Source organism: Hydra vulgaris, chromosome 13, assembly GCF_038396675.1.
Source record: "Hydra vulgaris chromosome 13, alternate assembly HydraT2T_AEP".
NCBI classification, from domain to species: domain Eukaryota; kingdom Metazoa; phylum Cnidaria; class Hydrozoa; order Anthoathecata; family Hydridae; genus Hydra; species Hydra vulgaris.
In genome coordinates this window covers 55,021,042-55,039,643 of record NC_088932.1, presented here as the reverse complement: position 1 = coordinate 55,039,643, position 18,602 = coordinate 55,021,042, and the positions used below count along the sequence as shown (strand labels likewise).

Sequence of the window (18,602 nt, the reverse complement as noted above, 5' to 3'; positions counted from 1 at the left end):
ATGTGTAAAAGATGTACAAATAACGCCCTTTACTTTGCCTTACAATTTGATACTCGGTGGCCAATAATTTACTTCAGATGGGAATTCAGATGTGAAGGTAATCTCTGGGAAGGAAGTTCGAAGGAAAGATAGTATATCTTTTAAAGTACAAAGAGTTTTACAACAAAAATACTGACCGAAGAACAGTGGCTATTAAACATCTTATTAACGATTTCAGCTCTTTAATGTTTTTATTCAAAAAATATTCCGCAGTCCGGAGATCACAGATGTCCGACTTGATTTTTTTAATGAATTTAAATATAAAGATAATATGCCTTTTTAATAACAACCTAATATAAAGATAATATGCTTTTCTTACTATTTATTTTATTATTTATAACCTATATAGCATATAGATAACCTACATAACATATATAGCATATAGACAACCTATATAACATATATAATATGTAGATAACATTATTTTTTATTAATTGCTTTTCAAAATCAATAATAAAAAGTCAAAAACCTTAAGTTGATGATTTTAAAATGTGAATTTTGCTTTTGTCTGAAAAAGGTGTTATAAACTATATAAACATTTATATATATATAAACTTTTCAAAAAATATCCTATAGTATTTCACTTTTTATAACTTTTTACATTATTAAGTTTACACGTAGCTAATTTCGACGTCATTTCTTTAGACATACTAAGAACAATCTAAAAGAGTTCCGGTATCTTTTTTCCTTGAAAAGTTCCAGTATCTTTTTTTCCAGAAAAAAAAATTATTCTTGTCCCGGGGCATCTCAAAAATCATTAAATAAAAAAGATTTATCCGTGTTTCTTACTGATGTTTTTGTTGCAAGAGCTGGAATAGAACTTTGAACCTCTCAATTCTGAATTTCGAACAACTGCGTTATTGTTGCTTTATATTTCAATGAATTTTCAACATTTGATGATAAATATTAATAGTTACTTGACAACCATTATTTAAATAATGAATAAGAAACTATTTATATAAATTCCAATCAATTTTACAAGTGTCGCATCGGATCCAATAAACCAAAATTACAGTATGATGAACAAATCAAGCGCTAAAAAAATTTGAAATTTTTAATCAAACTAAACCTTCATCGATTAGGTTTCAAACATTTGAAAAGTTTATTTTAGATTCGGATAACTCTTGATTTTTAAAACTTTGCTATATATACAATCATACATGAGCTATTTATATCAAAATATTAAATAATGTTTTTTGCTTCAATACACAGACCCTTAGTGGACTTTACTTATTTTTTTTTTTATTTTTTTTTAATGTAGTAAGAAAATGAAAATAACAACACCATTTCGCATAATTCTAGTGTCTTACCAAGTTTTTCTTGTTTTTACCACTTTTATTTTGTTCTTGTTTTTACCACTAGTTTTCACCAATTTTACCACTAGTTTTCACTTACCAATTTTACAAAAATACTTTTTTTGAGTTAAAAGTATTTGTTGTTATATTTTCTACTCGTCAATAAAAAGCTAGTATTATGTTGTTAAATGGAGGAAACGATTTTGTGCATAACCTTATAGGTGGACTTTTGGCATTTTTATCAAGGTGAACGATATTAACAAAAAAACAAAGACGAAGTTAAGAGTTGATTATTACATTATTATTTACATATTGATATAATAGTATAATTATCATTTTAAAAATGCAACGATACTTGTAATAATTAATAAATAAATGTTTAACTTATTATTTTTTTGAAAAAAAAACGCTAATTTTTTTAAGTAATATTTTTAGAAAAATTTGCAAATCATACTGAGTGGTATTTAGTAAGCGCAGACGCTCTCAGAAGTGAACAAAAATATATATGCTGTCCCGAACTTTATCCTGATGTTACATTCACAATAGAATTACGAAGAAGGTCGTTGTTTTACGTATGCAATCTCATATTTCCGTTGATTGTAATTAGCTTACTTCCCATTCTATCCTTCATTCTTCCTGCTAGTTCAGGTTCTTGTTTTTATTTAAAAAAGCTTATTATTAGTGATATTTAACGGTTCATTTTACAACCAATATACTATAAACACAACAACCTTTTTTTTAATAAAATAGTTTACTAGGCTTTTAAACTCAATGATCACTTATATTTATTAAGACATTTTTTAAAATTATTATTTAGTATAATTATCATACGATTTGATTATATAATTAAATTATCATATAATCAAGAAACACAATATAAAAAAACATATAATATACATGTAAAGTTGTAGTGCACAGATCAGACAAGTGCCAAGTCAACTTAAAAAAAAGAAGAAAGACTGGAGAGAGTGCAAAAGCAAATGATGTTTATATAGTTTCAGAAGTTCAAGACTGGCTAGACTAAACAAAACTACAATATGCGGCGATAGATTACGGGTTAGTTTTGGCTTCAAATATTTGAATTTTTAAACATGTATGGTCTATTTTATTATTTTAAAATAAGAGTTCTGTGGGTGATTGATCAAAACAAAGTTAATTTTGTTATTATGGTAAGCCGAAACTACTTAATTACTGAGCTGTATAAAAATAGTGTCTCGCCAAAGAAGACTATGGTGCAGTTGGGCATGGCCAAAAGCATAGTTTATGCCTGAAAATCTTCAAAGTAGAAGAAACACAAGGCAAGGTTTATTTAGAAACTTTTTTTGTTGTTGCGGGGATTAACCTTTTAAAAAACTTTATTTGATTTGATACTATATTTTACTTTGTGCATTTGTATTTTTGTACACAAATATTTTATTTTAAACAATTTAACGTTTTTTCTTTGACTATTATAATCTTTTTTTATTACTTATTTGTTTGTTTGTTTTTCTATTTTTTGTGTGACAAACAGTAGTTCTAAATAAAAAAATCTAAAATAAATACAGGTCTTTCACCTAAAGATAAAATTATGTCAATAATCCTGCCTACATCTGAAATAATTTCTCTAAATTTTGAAAGTAAGCTATTTGGTCTTTCTACTACCCTGCTACTTGAATGAGTTTTTCTAGCATCGTTTTACTTGAATATTTTTCTGATATGGACACTTTCACACTAACTTGTTGTTATATTTATTATAGAAAAGGAAAAACTTCAGAAATATTGTGGAAACTAGTCATATGCCACTACTTTTATTGTTTCAGGCATAACAGATTTTCATTTTTTTTTTTAGATTTTTCCAGCTAGCATCTCAAAAACTTAATTTTGCATATATTGAAGTTAGATGCAGAAAATCAGAATGATATACAACCTCGAATTTAACTCATGGAAGTTAATTTACAAACTGTTTTAATTTTTAGATAACTTAACAAGTTGGTCGGTGTTGCAAAAACCTCTTATAAACACCCATGATTTATTTTTTTCAAAAATCCCCTTATAACCAACCATGTCTTATATATAACAAATGAGTTTAAATATAACAAGTAAGCAAATAAATAAGATGTTTAGTAGCGGTAAAATGATGGAATACTCAAAATAGTGTCCTTTAATGGGTGGTTATCATAATTGATTTGTTTACCATATGCTTTAGGTTTTAGCTACGTAGGACGATAAAAAGAAGCAATCTTAACAGATGCTAACTCTGCAATCAATTTTATATATGGTTTTCATGAGAGGTCAGTAGCGAACAATAATACAAAAAGTATTTATATCATTGATATAGAAATGTCGACAATATTGCAATTGTTATTTGCATTAAATAACTGAGTTGTGTTGGAACTAAAATTCAAAAGCCATTGCAAGCCCCAAACTGTTACAAAAGTGAGATCAGATTTAAAATCAGCTGTCTGTTCTAAGTCATAGAAAAGAGAAGACTTATTGTCAAGATCTATAAAGGAGTATAAAGTTGCCAAGACATTAGTATAAAGTAGAGTAGTCAGCTAATAAAGCCACTTAAGATATAAGATTGTGAGTGAGATCGATGATGTAAATAAGAAACAAAAAAGTACCAATGAAAGAACCTTGAAGTATCCGAAAATTTACTTTAAGTGAAGAAGGGTATTGACTTTCGGGAATGACTTGAACACTGCACTTAAAAAGAAATGATTTAAAAATCTCAAAAATTCTTTCAGATGCTAGAAGAAGCAATTTTACGAAGAAGACCAGCATGTAAAACTTTATCGAAAGCTTTAGATATTTCATGAGCATTAGTCCTTGCTGCTTGCAGGACAATTGATGCAAAGCTTCGGCTTTACATATTATTGGAAAGAGCATCAATACAGTATTTTAAAGATGAAAAGAATTATTAAAATCAAACAATTAAAAAAAAATTATGAGGTTTTAAGTTAAGAAATTTGAAAATATGGATTTTTTCAAGAAACTGTGGTCAATATTAAGTTTTTTTAATTCATTTGTTATAACTTTATCATTTTTTGTCAAAGTTATTGTAATTTAGTATCAAAAAATAAAAGCAAGAATGGGCTATAATTCTATATTGACACCTAGTCATAGGAAACCCTCGGAATTAGGAAAAATGAGGTCGGCAATAATTTGCCGACCACAATCTTTTTGAGGTCGGCATCAGGTCGACAAAAATTATTTGATACAAAGCTCTAACCATAAAACATTAAACCGAGGTCGGCAATTTTTTGCCGATCTCAAATACTTTCAGGTTGGCATTGCCGAATGCCGACCCTAATTCCGAGGGTTACATAGGGCATACCCGGAGGTAGTGGGTGCCACCGACTACAACTTTTACAGCCAATAAATGGATTTTTTTTCCATAAAAGAGCATTTTTTCATTGTAATTTGTAAATTTTTTGAGAAGTTTTTATGATTTGCTCCCAGACCACGACCGAGAATGAGAGGTGTATCTTTGAGTTAAAGGTGTATTAAAAATTTAATACTTTATATTGTAGAAATTAGTGTAAACAAATATTTTACCAAATTACAAGTCGCATCAGCGTATTTAAAATCTCAGAGAAAACACTCTTTGACCTCCTTCCCTCTAACCTGTAAAAATTTAAAATGTTTCGAACTGCCCATTGAGTTAGTTTATGCCATGACTTTTAGTAAATGATTAAAATTTTAAACACCACTAATAATTATATTTAGTAATAGACACCATGTGTATGTAAGTCAGAGCTTATATTGTATAACCTTATACTTACTGTCTCCTCCTTTAAAGGAGACAGTAATATAAAATATCTTTTATATTGCCAATTTAAAACACTTTCAAAGTGTTTTAAATTGGCAATATAAAAGATATTTTATATTGCCAAATCCATTGAAGTTGGAGAAGGAGTCGGAGTTGTACTCTGAAAATTTAAAAAATATAAATAAATATATGAAAAATTCTTTGAAGGTTAAATATTTTGTACATGCACGTGCAATATCGAGAAGTTTTACTATTAGAGTCGGAGTCGCAATTTAGTTTAGCGACTCCAAGTCCAACTCTGCTTAGTGTCGCGACTCCAACTCCTCGACTCCAACTCCACAGCCCTGGTTTAATCGTTTAAAATTTTTCAAATCATATATTAACTCTTAATTAGTTACGATTTTCAATTTTATATTATACTAAAAAACGTGTAAGTTTCTTACTTTTATTTAAATATCTTGTTTATCTTTCAGTAGTTCAAAACATTAAGACTTTTTTATTTACAACGAGAAATATTTTATACGTTCATCTTTCAGCAGTTCTCGGTGACAAAACCCTAGGGCTTTCTACGAGTTGCATCATTGTTTAATTTTTTATTTAGTAACAATCTTTACCTATAACTGTTTATATTTGTAAATTTTATGTTGCGATTTTTACAGAATATTTTAAAATTTAGTAAAGAACATATTAAACTATGTTTTTATTTTTTAGGTGAACGAATATCCTTAGTGTTCACTATCCTTTTATCTTTAACTGTATTTATGACAATTGTTGCAGGTATTATTCCTGACACTAGTGACTCAGTGCCCTTAGTAAGCATATTTTATCTTTCTGTATTGTTTGAAATGGTAATCATGATACTAATATTGTGTTACATAATGACTCTGCATCATAAAGCTGCTTGTGATCCTCCTATGCCTAACTGGATGCGAAGGTATTTTGATTTGCATTTTAGTCAATACAATTTTTCTGTTTTTTAAGCTCTTTTTTCTCTTACAATTTTTTTACTTTAAAATATAATTATAAAACTAATCATAAAATTGATATGGTTTCATTTTAATATTGATATGTTTTCATTAGGTACGTTCTCAACTGGTTATCTTTTTTGCTTCATGTTAATGAAAGAAATTTATTGAAAGCTCCAATTGAACATAAACTTTTAGAAAAACAAGATTTGCTTATACAGTTTATGAAAAATATTGAGAAAAAAACATCTGGCGCTAGTATTAGCAAAAGAAATAGCTTTGACCCACAAAGTGAAGTCTCTTCAAACATACCTGATATCTTTGCTAAAATGGACTCTTTTAAGCAGGCAATCAGTAACAAAGAATGTGAAAGTAATATTTTAAAAGAATGGAAGATCGTTGCCATGACTTTAGACAGATGTGCTCTATTGTGTTTTACATCTTTATATCTTTTGCTAATAATTGGATGTTTTTCTTTGTCACCAGGTTACGCACCCTAGTCTTAGTCATAATTACATACAGTTTAATAAATATAAAAATTTTTAAAAATTTCATTTTTTCAATTTGTATATTCAAAAAATTATCTAGAAAGTATATTCGAATCTAATTCAGTTTTATTATATGTATATATATATATATATATATATATATATATATATATATATATATATATATATATATATATATATATATATATATATATATATATATATAAAATCTGTAATAGAAATCTTAGTTATTGATATAAAACATTTTAATTTTGAACAGCTTAAGGATTTAGAACCACGGAAAAACTGGTTAAAGAGACAAAACCTTTTTACATTTAAAAAGACGAACTAAATTACAATTTTATTATGTTATTGGTTTATCATTGTAAAATTCTAAAACCTAAATTTTTACTAGCGATGAATTCAAAATTAGGACATTCAATGCATGTTGAGCATGTAAATGAATATATCTCTATAAATCTGAGATTTCGATTTGTTTTCACCAAATTATCTCAAAAGACCGCTTTTCTGCTCAATGGCAGAAAAGCAGTCGTCTCAGATGTCTATTACAGATTTTTTACATGTCTATTACAGAACGCTATCAATCTCTTCATCCATACTTTACTTTTGACTAGATTAGTCAAAAGTAAAATCATTAAACTTAGGTAATTTAGTAATTAAGTTAAAAGTGAGAATTAGTTCTTTTTTTACACCAAGAAAAAATGAATTACAAAAAAACATTTTCAACAAAAACTTCCTTTTTTTTTGAAAATGTTAATTGTTTAACATGCGTTGTTTTAAATATTAGCAACAACGCAGGTAATTTTATAGAGAATTCCAAATCAAAGAAAGTCATAGAAGTGACTAAATTCTAGTTAAAACTTTTATTATTACTATTGAGAAAATTTGTAGATTTTTTAGTTGTTTATTTTTATACAGTTGTGTTTTGTCCGTTTGTCAAAAATAATATTCAAAAGTTTTTTTAACTTTACTTTTGTTATAAGTTGATTTGTCATTTCAAAAATTTTTAAAATAAATGGAAAATAGTTTAATGATGTATGATTTAAATTTATAACATAAAAAAATTCTACGGTTTTACACAATAATCTACGAATTTTTTGCGTTTGTTTTTGTCAAATTTACAGTTTGGTAAAAAAGTAAGCGTGGCAGCGCTAGATGGAAGTTAAGAAAAGTTCGTAAACTATATTTAAAATTAGTTTATTATTTTTTGTTGTAGTGTTTTTTGAAGCAACTAATAATTAGATTAGAATTGTATTAATAATTTTCTAAATAAGAAAGTATTTTTACCGGATTTAAAAAAGTTATTTTATATCTCTATATTTAAAATATAGCAATTTGTTTTTAAATTCAGCAAAAATACTACAACATAAAATAAAATTCTAGAAAGATATAATAAGTTGCTTACCAACTTGTTACGTACTTAACGTTCCTAAGAACGTAACCAACATATAGCTAAACGGGGTAGAAAAAGGTAAAGTTCAAACAGATTGAGTAAAGATAAGTCGTGAGTGCGTAGAGTTTCTTTAGAACTTTGTAAAGTAAAAATTGTTTAAAACTTTGCTATTTATACATAGTATTCTTCCTAGTATCCTACCAAGTACCTAGTATGAAGGATTTCACAAAAAAAAAAAGGATCAGTTTACGTAGACTGTGGTTTTTGTTGCGATTACTTCTTAATGATTCGAACAATTGTTAGAAATTTTCCCAGTCAACTTTTAAGAGAGTAATTCAGTTCAATTACAGCTTTCAAAGGTTACAACTACATTTCATAAAATCGCCAATTTGATTTGCCGCTGGAGTAATTATACTACTAAGACTGTACCATAATTTTAAACGATTTTCGGCTTCGTTCTTCCTCCAACTAATCTATTACAACTCCTTGGTCTGATTCACCAACTTTTCAAATGCCTTAAAACGTTCGAAAATGTTCGTGGGAGAATGGTAAAGGTATCGACATGAATTTGAAAATTTAAAAAAGGAAGCAAATAGTGCAGTTTTGGTTACACTAATTGCTTCCTTTTTTAAATCTTGTACCATCAAACCTGAATTTTTAAAACTCGTTATGCGAAGAAGAAGTGCAATTTTAAATTAAAAATTTTTATGTCCATTTAAAAGAACATATCTTGATTATTGCACATCAAATTTCATATATTTCCCTCCAATACATTAAACTTGTCCCATTTCAGTGATTGTTTTTTTTCTTTTTCATTTTGACGTTTGTTAAAATTTACAACTAAGAAATTACAATGATAGAAAATCTTGGCCAGCGCAAGAAGACAGACTTTTCTAACCACCGACTCCCGTTACATAAGTAAATAAGTGATATTTTGCAAACAATCTACTAGCGGAGTAATTTAAAAAAAAAAAGAAAACAAAAGTGAGTTATTTTGTTTTGTTCTTTTTATTACATTTTAAATGAACATTTCGTTACAATACACTGTAAAATCCACGATTCTTGTTTTAAGCAAAAAAAGACTTAAAACAAGAAAAAAAAGACTTGTCCGCCACGTAAGCATTTTTTTTCTTGTTTTAAGAATTTTTATACTTAAAATAAGAATTTTTTTTCTTGGTTCAAGAATATTTTTGCTCAAATAAAGATGTTTTTTTTTGTTTTAAGATTTATTTTTATCAATAAGAATTTTTTTCTTATTTCAAGGACATTTTTGCTTAAAATAAGATTCTATTGTTTCAATAATATTTTCCTTGAACGGTAAAACAATATTACAAGAGTATTTTTTCTATGGAAAAAATGAAACATGTTGAAATTAGGATGATATAAAATAAGAATATTCAAAAAGTATTTATACATTTAAACAAATCTCATCGTTGAAATAAAACTTGTTGTTCTTTGGAATGTCCAGTTATTTGTAATGCTTGTAGCGGCAATACTCCTCCCATAGGCTACTCATCTGACTCAAACGAGTTTCTGTTGAGCTTTTATCTTTATATAAAATATGACGTAAGCGTAAAATATAATGTAAATTGTGTATGCCGTCATGACAGGGGCGTCATAATCCATGTTCATTACATAGTGTATTCCAATAAGTCCAACCACGGCGTCAGAAAATGAAATACTTCGTGAAATAATTTTTTTTGCAATGCATAACGATTGCCTCGTCTCCATCGTCTGTTATGATAAGGATTTATTTTATCTGAAAATAAATTTAACAAACTCAAATCTAAAATTTAACATTAACATCTTTTCATATGTTAAAATTTTAGAAATCTTTACATTGATATATATATATATATATATATATATATATATATATATATATATATATATATATATATATATATATATATATATATATATATATATATTTATATACATACATGCTGATTCAGGTGAGCAGTGTGACATCATACCCAAAGAGCCTGCTGCTGGGGGCTTCAGTACATACATTGACTGACAAATAGCCTGATTAGCAGCGGAATGCTGCTACATCGAATGAGGGTTTGGCATGGGGCAGCAATCTTTTCATTCATTATTCTTCGTTTTTTTCTTTTTTTCCCAAAAAAAGCCATATCGATTTAGATAAGCAAAAAAAGTGAGCAAATGCTTACATAAATCTACTATAGTAGATATATCAACCCTCGGAATTAGGAAAAATGAGGTCAGCAATATTTTGAAGACCTCAATCTTTTTGAGGTCGGCAAGAAAAGTTTAATACAAAGGTCCTTAACACCTTTTAGGTTGGCAGTTAGGTCAACACTGCCGAATGCTGACCCTAGTTCCGAGGGCAGATATATATAATATCGTTAATTATAAGTACAGTGAAAATTCACTGTACCTACAGTGAAAATTCACTGTACCTAAGGATGCGTTTTTTGATAGGTACGGTAAAAATCTATTTTTTGAATATTTTTGAAAATTTACTTTCATTTTCCTAAGTGCGCATGCTTAAAACAACGAGTTTATTTAAGAAGAAAGTTTTAGCAGAAAGAAGGGTTAAGAGTTTTAATAAGAGTTCAAAAGATTAAAAAATGGAGGATATTTTCATAAAGAACTATAAAGATTTTGATGAAGCAGAAAAGTCTGTTTATGAATATTGTAGACTTAATTTTCACCCCGTTAAAATTGATTCAAAAGAAAAAGTTGAACATTACAATAAAAAAGTAAAGGAAGGTTCCCAGATTTGTTGTATTCCTCTTGATGCTATGTATGGTTGTAGGTGAGCCCAATATAATAATAAATAATTATAGTATTGATAACACCAGTAATAATAAAGTAAGCTGTGACGCAATACAGTTCTGTCACAGTAATCGTCACAGCTTACCTTATTATTACTGGTGTTATCAATACTATTGTATTTATATACATTTTATTTATATATATGAGTGTACACTCATATATATATATATATATATATATATATATATATATATATATATATATATATATATATATATATATATATATATATACATATACATATATATATATATATATATATACACATATATATATATATATATATATATATATATATATATATATATATAAATATACAGTATACATAGTATATACCAGGGTTGGAAAAAACCCGGTTTTTAAAAAAAAAACCCAGCCCACTGGGTTTTTTTAAAAATAGCTTTTTTTGCTTAGAAAATGAAAGACATAATCCCTATTTTGCATTTAAACTATCTTTAAACATTTAATTTTTTCAAAATAATAATTAAAAACACATGGTAATAGTTATTTTAATTTATTGAAAAGAGCTTTTACAAGGAAAATTTAATAAACTGAAGAACTGTAAATAAAATTCTCCTTACATAATTTTACTTTGTTTGAATATTACAATAATTTTCAATTCTTGTCAGCTTTTCAGATGTTTTTGACAGATTTCCAGTTACTGCAACACTTCCTCTGGGATCATCTAGAATAATCTAAAACAAATATAAATTACACTTAAATAATAGAAATAGAATTTTTTTCAGAATTTAGATGGTTATACTGAAGTTAAAAATGATTTTTCCTACTACTTACCTACTTATTGATCAGATTCGATATCATCACAGGAACTGCTGTCAGCTGCTGAGCTATTGTGAAATGATTTGTAAATCTTCACAAGTTTCATTGCCTTATCTGCACCAAGACGGTTCCTGATCTTCGACCAGACAAATCCAAAGTTTGAAAACCATCTCTCAATTGAGGCTGAGCTAGCAGGACAGGAGTGTAGAGAAGCTAGAAAGCTGCAGAAATTGGCAGAAACCTCTTTATCCCTGATTTGAGATCTAGTAACCTTTCTTTTCATGATGTTCCACCATTCTGATGGAGAGATAACCTTAAGTGATTCTGAGAACATATACTTGGGGAACACCTCCCTGTCCTTCAAGTTAAACTTGTATAGTAAACCCAAGAAATCAGGGTTCCTGTCCTCTAACCATTGTTCTGCACTGTTTTCACCATCATTATCAATGAAGCTTTTGTAATCATCTACATAGCGATGGTCAGTTATATAGGCCAAAATATGAAAGGGTTGTACAGCATCTTGAAATCTCTTCTTTATTGCATCATAGTATATGGATAGCTCTTCATCCTTTATCAATGAATACCAGATATGAACTGCGTCAGAGAGATGACAAGAATCACTCTGCATCTTGTCTAAGGCAATCCCCAATTTTTTCATTTGACTAAGAAGACGACTTGCCTCACGTTTGATGGCTATATTCTCAATTATTCTTCCAATATTGTCTGGAAAATCTTCCATCTTCTCTCCATAGATCTCCATGTAGAAGTTGTAATTTTTCTGATATGTCTTAATGCAGGCAACTTGAGAGTTCCGGTGTGTTTCATTTGGCAGCCGAGGCATACATCCACCTTTTTCCTTTAACAAACCATGGGCCACATGCACATTTCTAAAATATTTCTGAACTTCCACAACCTGTGGAATTTCAGAATAAATAAAATTTAGAATTGTTGAAAAAGAATTGCAAATGTCTTTCTGTACCAAATTCATATAGTATGCATTACAGCCATATGTTAACATATCAGGATACTCTTGTTTGATCAGCTCTTTCATTTTCTTCATCTTAGCTTCATTGTCAGTGCAGACAGCAAATACAAACTTATTATAATCATTTTTTATGCTAACTATAGCTTCATTGACAATTTTGAAGCAGTATACTGCAGTTTTTTTTTTTGATCCTGAGTCAACTATGTTGTACAGATAACTCTTTTTTCCATCATAAAATGAGTGAGCAATTATTGGGTCAGTCTGAATACTAGACCATCCATCTTGACAAATTACCAACGTGTCTTTGGTTTCCAGTTCGTTCTTTATATAAGCTGACAGATCATCATAGACTTCATTTAATAGATCTCCACCCAGTTTCTTTCGGCTTGGTGGGACATACCCAGGACAAAGAAGAGAGCAAAGTTTCTGAAACTCACAATTTTCCACTGAATTAAAAGACATGTTAAAGCTGAAAAAAAAACCGGGCAACTTGCTTGTATATGACATCTTTCTGATCATTTGATGTTCTAACTACAAAGTTATTTAAGTTACTACTTTTAAACCTTTTTGCTGGTGTGGAGCTGGCCATAATAGATCCTTCGGAAATTGAAGTATCTGACTCATTTGAGTCTAATATTGCTCATTGAGCTTCCAGGTCTTGGTTCTTGTTCATCAGTGTCCTTCTTTCTCTCTTTACACTTCTCCAAATGAATATGAACTCTTTCAATTTTTCCACTAATCTTCTCTGAACAATGGTCACACTGAACACTATTTTTGTCCCCTTCTATCTCACTGACCTCCTTCCACTCCCATCCTTTCTTCCTTCCACTTCCGAATGGCATTCTTATAAAGATTTTTTCTGAAAAATACACATTGCATCGAAATATGCAACTTAAATACACTTAATGCTACACAAATAATAATACTGTTTGAATAAAAGTTTCTTGAGTAATTTGTAAGATAGAACACAGGCCTGACTTTGATATGGTTGATGAAAGCCACTGAGATCACTGAAAGTATATTGTAAAAAATACTTAAACTATTTTTTTAGAAATATTTCAAAAAGATCATGTCTTTTAAAAATTTTGATTGTTATTAAATACTATATTCTGATCATATATGGATATCCTCTTTTCAATAGTAATTACCTTTTAATTAGTCATAATTATGTTTAAATGTTTTCTGAAATAAATAAATCACAGAAAAAAAACAAGCAAAGAGAATCCTTTAAATAAAATATTATTTTAAAAAAACCCGGGTTTTTTTGGGTTTTTTTAACTGGGTTTTTTTGGGTGGGTTTTTTAATGCCAACCCTGGTATATACAGTATATACAGTATATATAGTATACACATATGTGTATACTATATATATACAATATTAAATATATATATATATTTTTTTAGATTATTCACCTCCCCAAGGCCCGAGGAGGGCCACTACAGTCGAGGAGGCTACTCATTTTTTTATGTTTTTTATTTTTTAGTTGTTATTCGTGGTGCAACTCTCTCTCAACTCTTTAACTCCAAAACACGAACCTTGCCAAGCAAGGCCGCTGCGCAGAGAAACTAAGTTGAGCGCGGTACTTCCAGGGATGTGGTGGGAGAAGAACTCTGAACCTCTTGCTTACAAAGCGAGCGCTCTTACCACTACACCACTACCACATATACAGTACTTATATATTAGTATTTATATATTGTTAATATATAAATTATATAACAACCATATAAAGTTTATATATGATAAGGATGTGAGAAAATTTTGAAATTTTAAAATAAAAAAATATATGCCTCTAATTTTGAATTTTCTAAAAATATTAATATTATCTTAGTAGGTCAAGTATTTCAAAATTTATGGAATTTTTAAGTTGTGATTTTTAAAATATGGAGAAGCTATAAAAAGTTGGACCCAAATTTTTTTTTTTGCCAAAAAAAGTATATTCTTCTAAATTTGTGTCACTTAACTAAAAAATTATATATTAAAATAAAGCATAGAGTTTAGTGAACAAAAATTTTGTTAAAAATATAAAATTGAATACATAATTTAAAAATTTAAAACTAAATATAAAGTTTTATATGTTAAAACAAAAAAGCCACAAGTTCCAAGGCCAAGAACAAGGACGAGAGTTTCAAAGCCAGGGACAAGGTAAAGGACAAATCCAAGTATTTCACGGGGTAATACGTACATTTCGATCTGCAAACAACCAATCGGCATGTTTCAAAATTAAATCAAAGTTATGCACATAAGTTGTCCATAAGAAAATATATTTGAAAATAGATGTATATTAAAGCCAAAAACAAAAATACGTAAAAATTTAAAATTATATGATTTTAATATTTTAAAAAAATGTATATTTTTTTTATTGAACTTTCATACTTTTTAAATCAAAACTTTTTGATGAATGAATACATGTTTGCTTTTTTATAAGGATAATGCTTATAAGCATATGGAGGCTCAAATTTAGAAAAAATAAGAATATTTAAGCATATTGTTGAGCCTCAGCTTGTATTATATTACAGATGTTTATGAGCGCAGTTCAACTAATACTAAGATTTTCAAAAGTGCATGAAAACTATTTAATGAAGTTTTTGTGATCTAAAGCAAAATCTGTATCATAAATCTATGTAAAAATATCTATGCAAAATATGTATCATAAATCAAAAACCTATATATATGTATCGGAACAGAAGATTTTTTGTGTCTCACTTACAAAACTTACAAGATCGCACATGTTTTCAAAAAGTATTGCAATAAGCATATCTTAAGAAATATGCTTAAGAGCCATTTTCTGTAAGAACCAGACAGTTGCAAATACTAGTTTTCACCGATTTAGTTTATTTTAGCATATTTGCTTTGTATAATAGATGCAATTACAAATACAAAATATTTTGGTCTAAATATTTGTTGTTCGGCCAGGGCGGTGCTTTAAAATGCGGATAAATTTTAGTCAGTTTGCTTATTTTTCATTATGTCATACTTTAAGAAGCTGCAACTGAAACATTTTAAAATGTTTTATCAAATTATTTATAACAGACAGACACAAGTTTAACTAGAAAAATTAAAAATTAAAAGTTATTCATTGTCTACTAATCATAGCCTTAAAATACAATAATTGTAAAAAAGTACAAACTTTAAGAAGCCGTTACTATTAAAGCCAACATAGCCCACATGGATTTTTTTTACCACAGATGATAGCTGTGGATCTTATCTTCCATTAAAAAAATAAAAATGCGCGGGGTTCCCAATGCAACCCCGCCCATTTTTTTTTTTAATGGAAAATTAGATCCACAGCTATCATCTGGTGTAAAAAAATCCATGTGGCTATGTTGGCTTTATTATTTAATAATTGGCTGTCTAATGTTATTACTTTTTTACAATTATTCTACTTTCAGGCTATGATTTCTAGACAATGAACAACTTTTCATATTTAATTTTTAATTAACTAGTTTAACTTGTGTCTCTCTGTTATAAATAAGTTGATAAAATATATTAAAATAAAAATGTTCTAGTTGTAGCTTCTTAAAGTATGGCGTAATGAAAAATAAGCAAACTGACCAAAATTTATCCGAATTTCAAAGTACCACCCTGGCCAAACCACAAATATTTACACCAATATATTTTGTATTTGTAATTGCATCTATTATACAAATCAAATATGCGAAGATGAACTCAATCGGTGACCTTCAGTATTTTTTTTCCTAAAAATTGTCTGGTTCTTACAGAAAATGGCTCTTAAGCTTAAGCACATTTTTGAGCCTCTTAACTTTTTGCTTAAGCATACCCGAGCCTGTTTCAAAAAATTCAAATGCTTTTAAATATAAAAACATGTATTTTACTCTGAATGAAAATTTTAAAATCTTTCGACATTTTTTATTTCAAAAAAAAAAATTGTTCATACAATTTATTGTCTTCAAAATATTCATATGTAATTACTTTTTAATCAATTGTAATTTCCTAAAGGCAAAAAAGATCTTGCTAAAATAAACTGAAAATAAGTAATTTACTGCTGTATTCAAAACAAACAAAAAAATGTCAAGGCTAAAAAGTTTCAAGGCCAAGAGTTGTAAGGTCAAGGACCTATTTTTTGGCTTTAAGGCAAGATCAAGGCCTAGGACTAACAACTCTGTATATAATCTGTAAAAATATATATAATGTGTACAAAGTTACGCGAAATAAGAAAATAAGTGTTGAGCACCAATCCGAATTCAATAAAACTACCATGTGATCCGGAAATTTTACATATGCGAACTCAGTGTAACAATGCTTCAAATTTTCAAATTAACAAAAATACCTTGTCTGCTTGGGGAAACCTAAACTTAATATGGGCACATCAGATTTGCTTCAAATTATGAGGATAAGTAGTTTAATAAATGTTATAAAAGACCCTTTGAATTTATGAAGGTTCATTGCTTATATTAGGAGCAGTGGTTCATAGAAAAACACCAAGGATTTGTAAAATTGCACTATATTTTTTTTAGAAAAATAACCATGAAACAAATCAAAATATAGATTGATGTTTTTTTTAAATAAATAATTAATTTGTTTTATTTTGGTTCCAAAATAGCGATGAGCCTGGTTTAGCTTAATTCTACTTTTTGCTAAATCGATTATATTATGAATAATTTGATTTGAATAAATTTATTAAAATTAAAATTGAAAAAATAAATGAATAAATTATTATTACAACATTTGAATAATTGTCTATTACGACTAGGAAATAGAATGTTAAGAATAAAATGTTAGAGGAATATTTAACATATTTATTTTTAGTTTGCTTTTACAGGTGGATATGCAAACATTATGGGGAAGTAATGCCCAGTGTCTTAAAGAGAGGCAGAGGATTACGAGACAATAGTGTTCTAGTAAGTGGTTGTAAGATGGCTATTTATGTAGCTTATAAAAAAGATATAAGGAGTTATTTTATTAAGAAAAAAAATTCAGTTCATAACCATCCACATGGGCCTGAGCAATTCTTTATGTATAGTTCGGAACGTCAACCAAAAGGAGTTCTCGAACAGCAGACAATGCTTCTGCTATCTCATGGTGCTAATCCTACTCTTGTAACAGACAATTTAAACAGACATGGTTTAAAGACAAGACCTCGTGATATTTATAACATAAAGCAAAGAATGAAACTTAAAGGTTTTTGTTTTGGTTGAAACTTAAATTTTAAAATGTATGTCTTTGAGTTATTCTCTTTTTTAAATGATTAATTTTTTTCCTTATCAAACAAACAGGTCCTGCTCTTGATGAAATTATTAAAGTTCTGGAATTACCAAATGTTATATCCCATATTGATGCCGATCTTGATAGAAAAGTAGAGTGTATCTCATGGACAACAACTGAACAAATAAAATTGTTAAAAAAGTATCCCGAGTGTATCATGCTTGATGGTACCTATAAGGTTTGTATTACCCTAGGTTTGATGTGTGGCATAACATTTAAGGTTATACTTCTCCTTAAAACAATAGGTATTTAAAAAAATTAATAAATTGTTATAAATAAATTTCCTATAAATATCCAGCTTAACAACTTCTCTATGCCATTATACACAATGGCTGTTGTGGATCAAACTGGCATGGGGAGACCTGTAGTGCAGTCTTTAGTTTATCCTGAGGATCAGTCACATCTACAGCTCCTAATGACACATGCTAAGGAATGGGTCGGGATTGAAACTTTTCATAAGTCAATATTCATGGTTGATAAAGCTCAAGCAGAAATATCTGGACTACAGTCCGTTTTTCCAGGAAATAAAATATTTCTTTGTCGTTTTCATGGAGCTAAAGCTTTTATTTATCAAATTAAAAAGGGTAGATTTACAACTGACAATCAGGAATTATTATTCAAGGTTTGAAATTGTAATATTAGTGTTTTTTGTTGTTTAAAATATTTATATATAAAAGTGAGCATATAGTTGCATTTTTACAATATTTTTATAAAAATATTTTCAATAGTGAGTAACACTATTTGAAAATATTTTTATAAATGGTATTGCATTTTTTCAATATTTAACAAGGCTTCAGTGTATGCTGCATGATTACCATTAAAAATGGTAATCATGCAGCATGCACTGAAGCCTTGTTAA

The 18,602-nt window shown here is 28.3% G+C and overlaps 2 protein-coding genes across 3 annotated transcripts in view; both read left to right on the top strand.

Annotated features, from left to right (window-relative positions):
- The window catches only part of LOC100207717 (neuronal acetylcholine receptor subunit alpha-3), a 40,908-nt gene extending 34,251 nt beyond the window's left edge, over window positions 1–6,657 (top strand). For both annotated transcript variants that reach the window (XM_065816932.1, XM_065816931.1), the window contains exons 7-9: window positions 1,770–1,982; window positions 5,797–6,019; window positions 6,166–6,657. In XM_065816932.1, coding sequence (XP_065673004.1) covers window positions 1,770–1,982; window positions 5,797–6,019; window positions 6,166–6,550 — 821 coding nt within the window. In that variant the 3' untranslated portion in view covers window positions 6,551–6,657. The remainder of the gene's footprint in view (window positions 1–1,769; window positions 1,983–5,796; window positions 6,020–6,165) is intronic.
- A 3,841-nt stretch (window positions 6,658–10,498) lies between these two features.
- On the top strand, window positions 10,499–18,371 carry LOC136090017 (uncharacterized). The gene is made up of 4 exons (XM_065816121.1): window positions 10,499–10,734; window positions 17,301–17,659; window positions 17,755–17,921; window positions 18,042–18,371. The coding sequence occupies exons 1-4, from the start codon at window positions 10,547–10,549 to the stop codon at window positions 18,369–18,371; spliced, it is 1,044 nt and encodes a 347-aa protein (XP_065672193.1). The 5' UTR covers window positions 10,499–10,546.
- Window positions 18,372–18,602: the final 231 nt, after the last annotated feature.

Coding starts and splice junctions, on each gene's coding strand:
- LOC136090017 (XM_065816121.1), top strand. CDS start 10,547: ATGGAGGATATTTTCATAAAGAACTATAAAGATTTTGATGAAGCAGAA. Junction 10,735..17,300: donor GATGCTATGTATGGTTGTAG/GTGAGCCCAATA, acceptor TTGCTTTTACAG/GTGGATATGCAAACATTATG. Junction 17,660..17,754: donor GCAAAGAATGAAACTTAAAG/GTTTTTGTTTTG, acceptor TCAAACAAACAG/GTCCTGCTCTTGATGAAATT.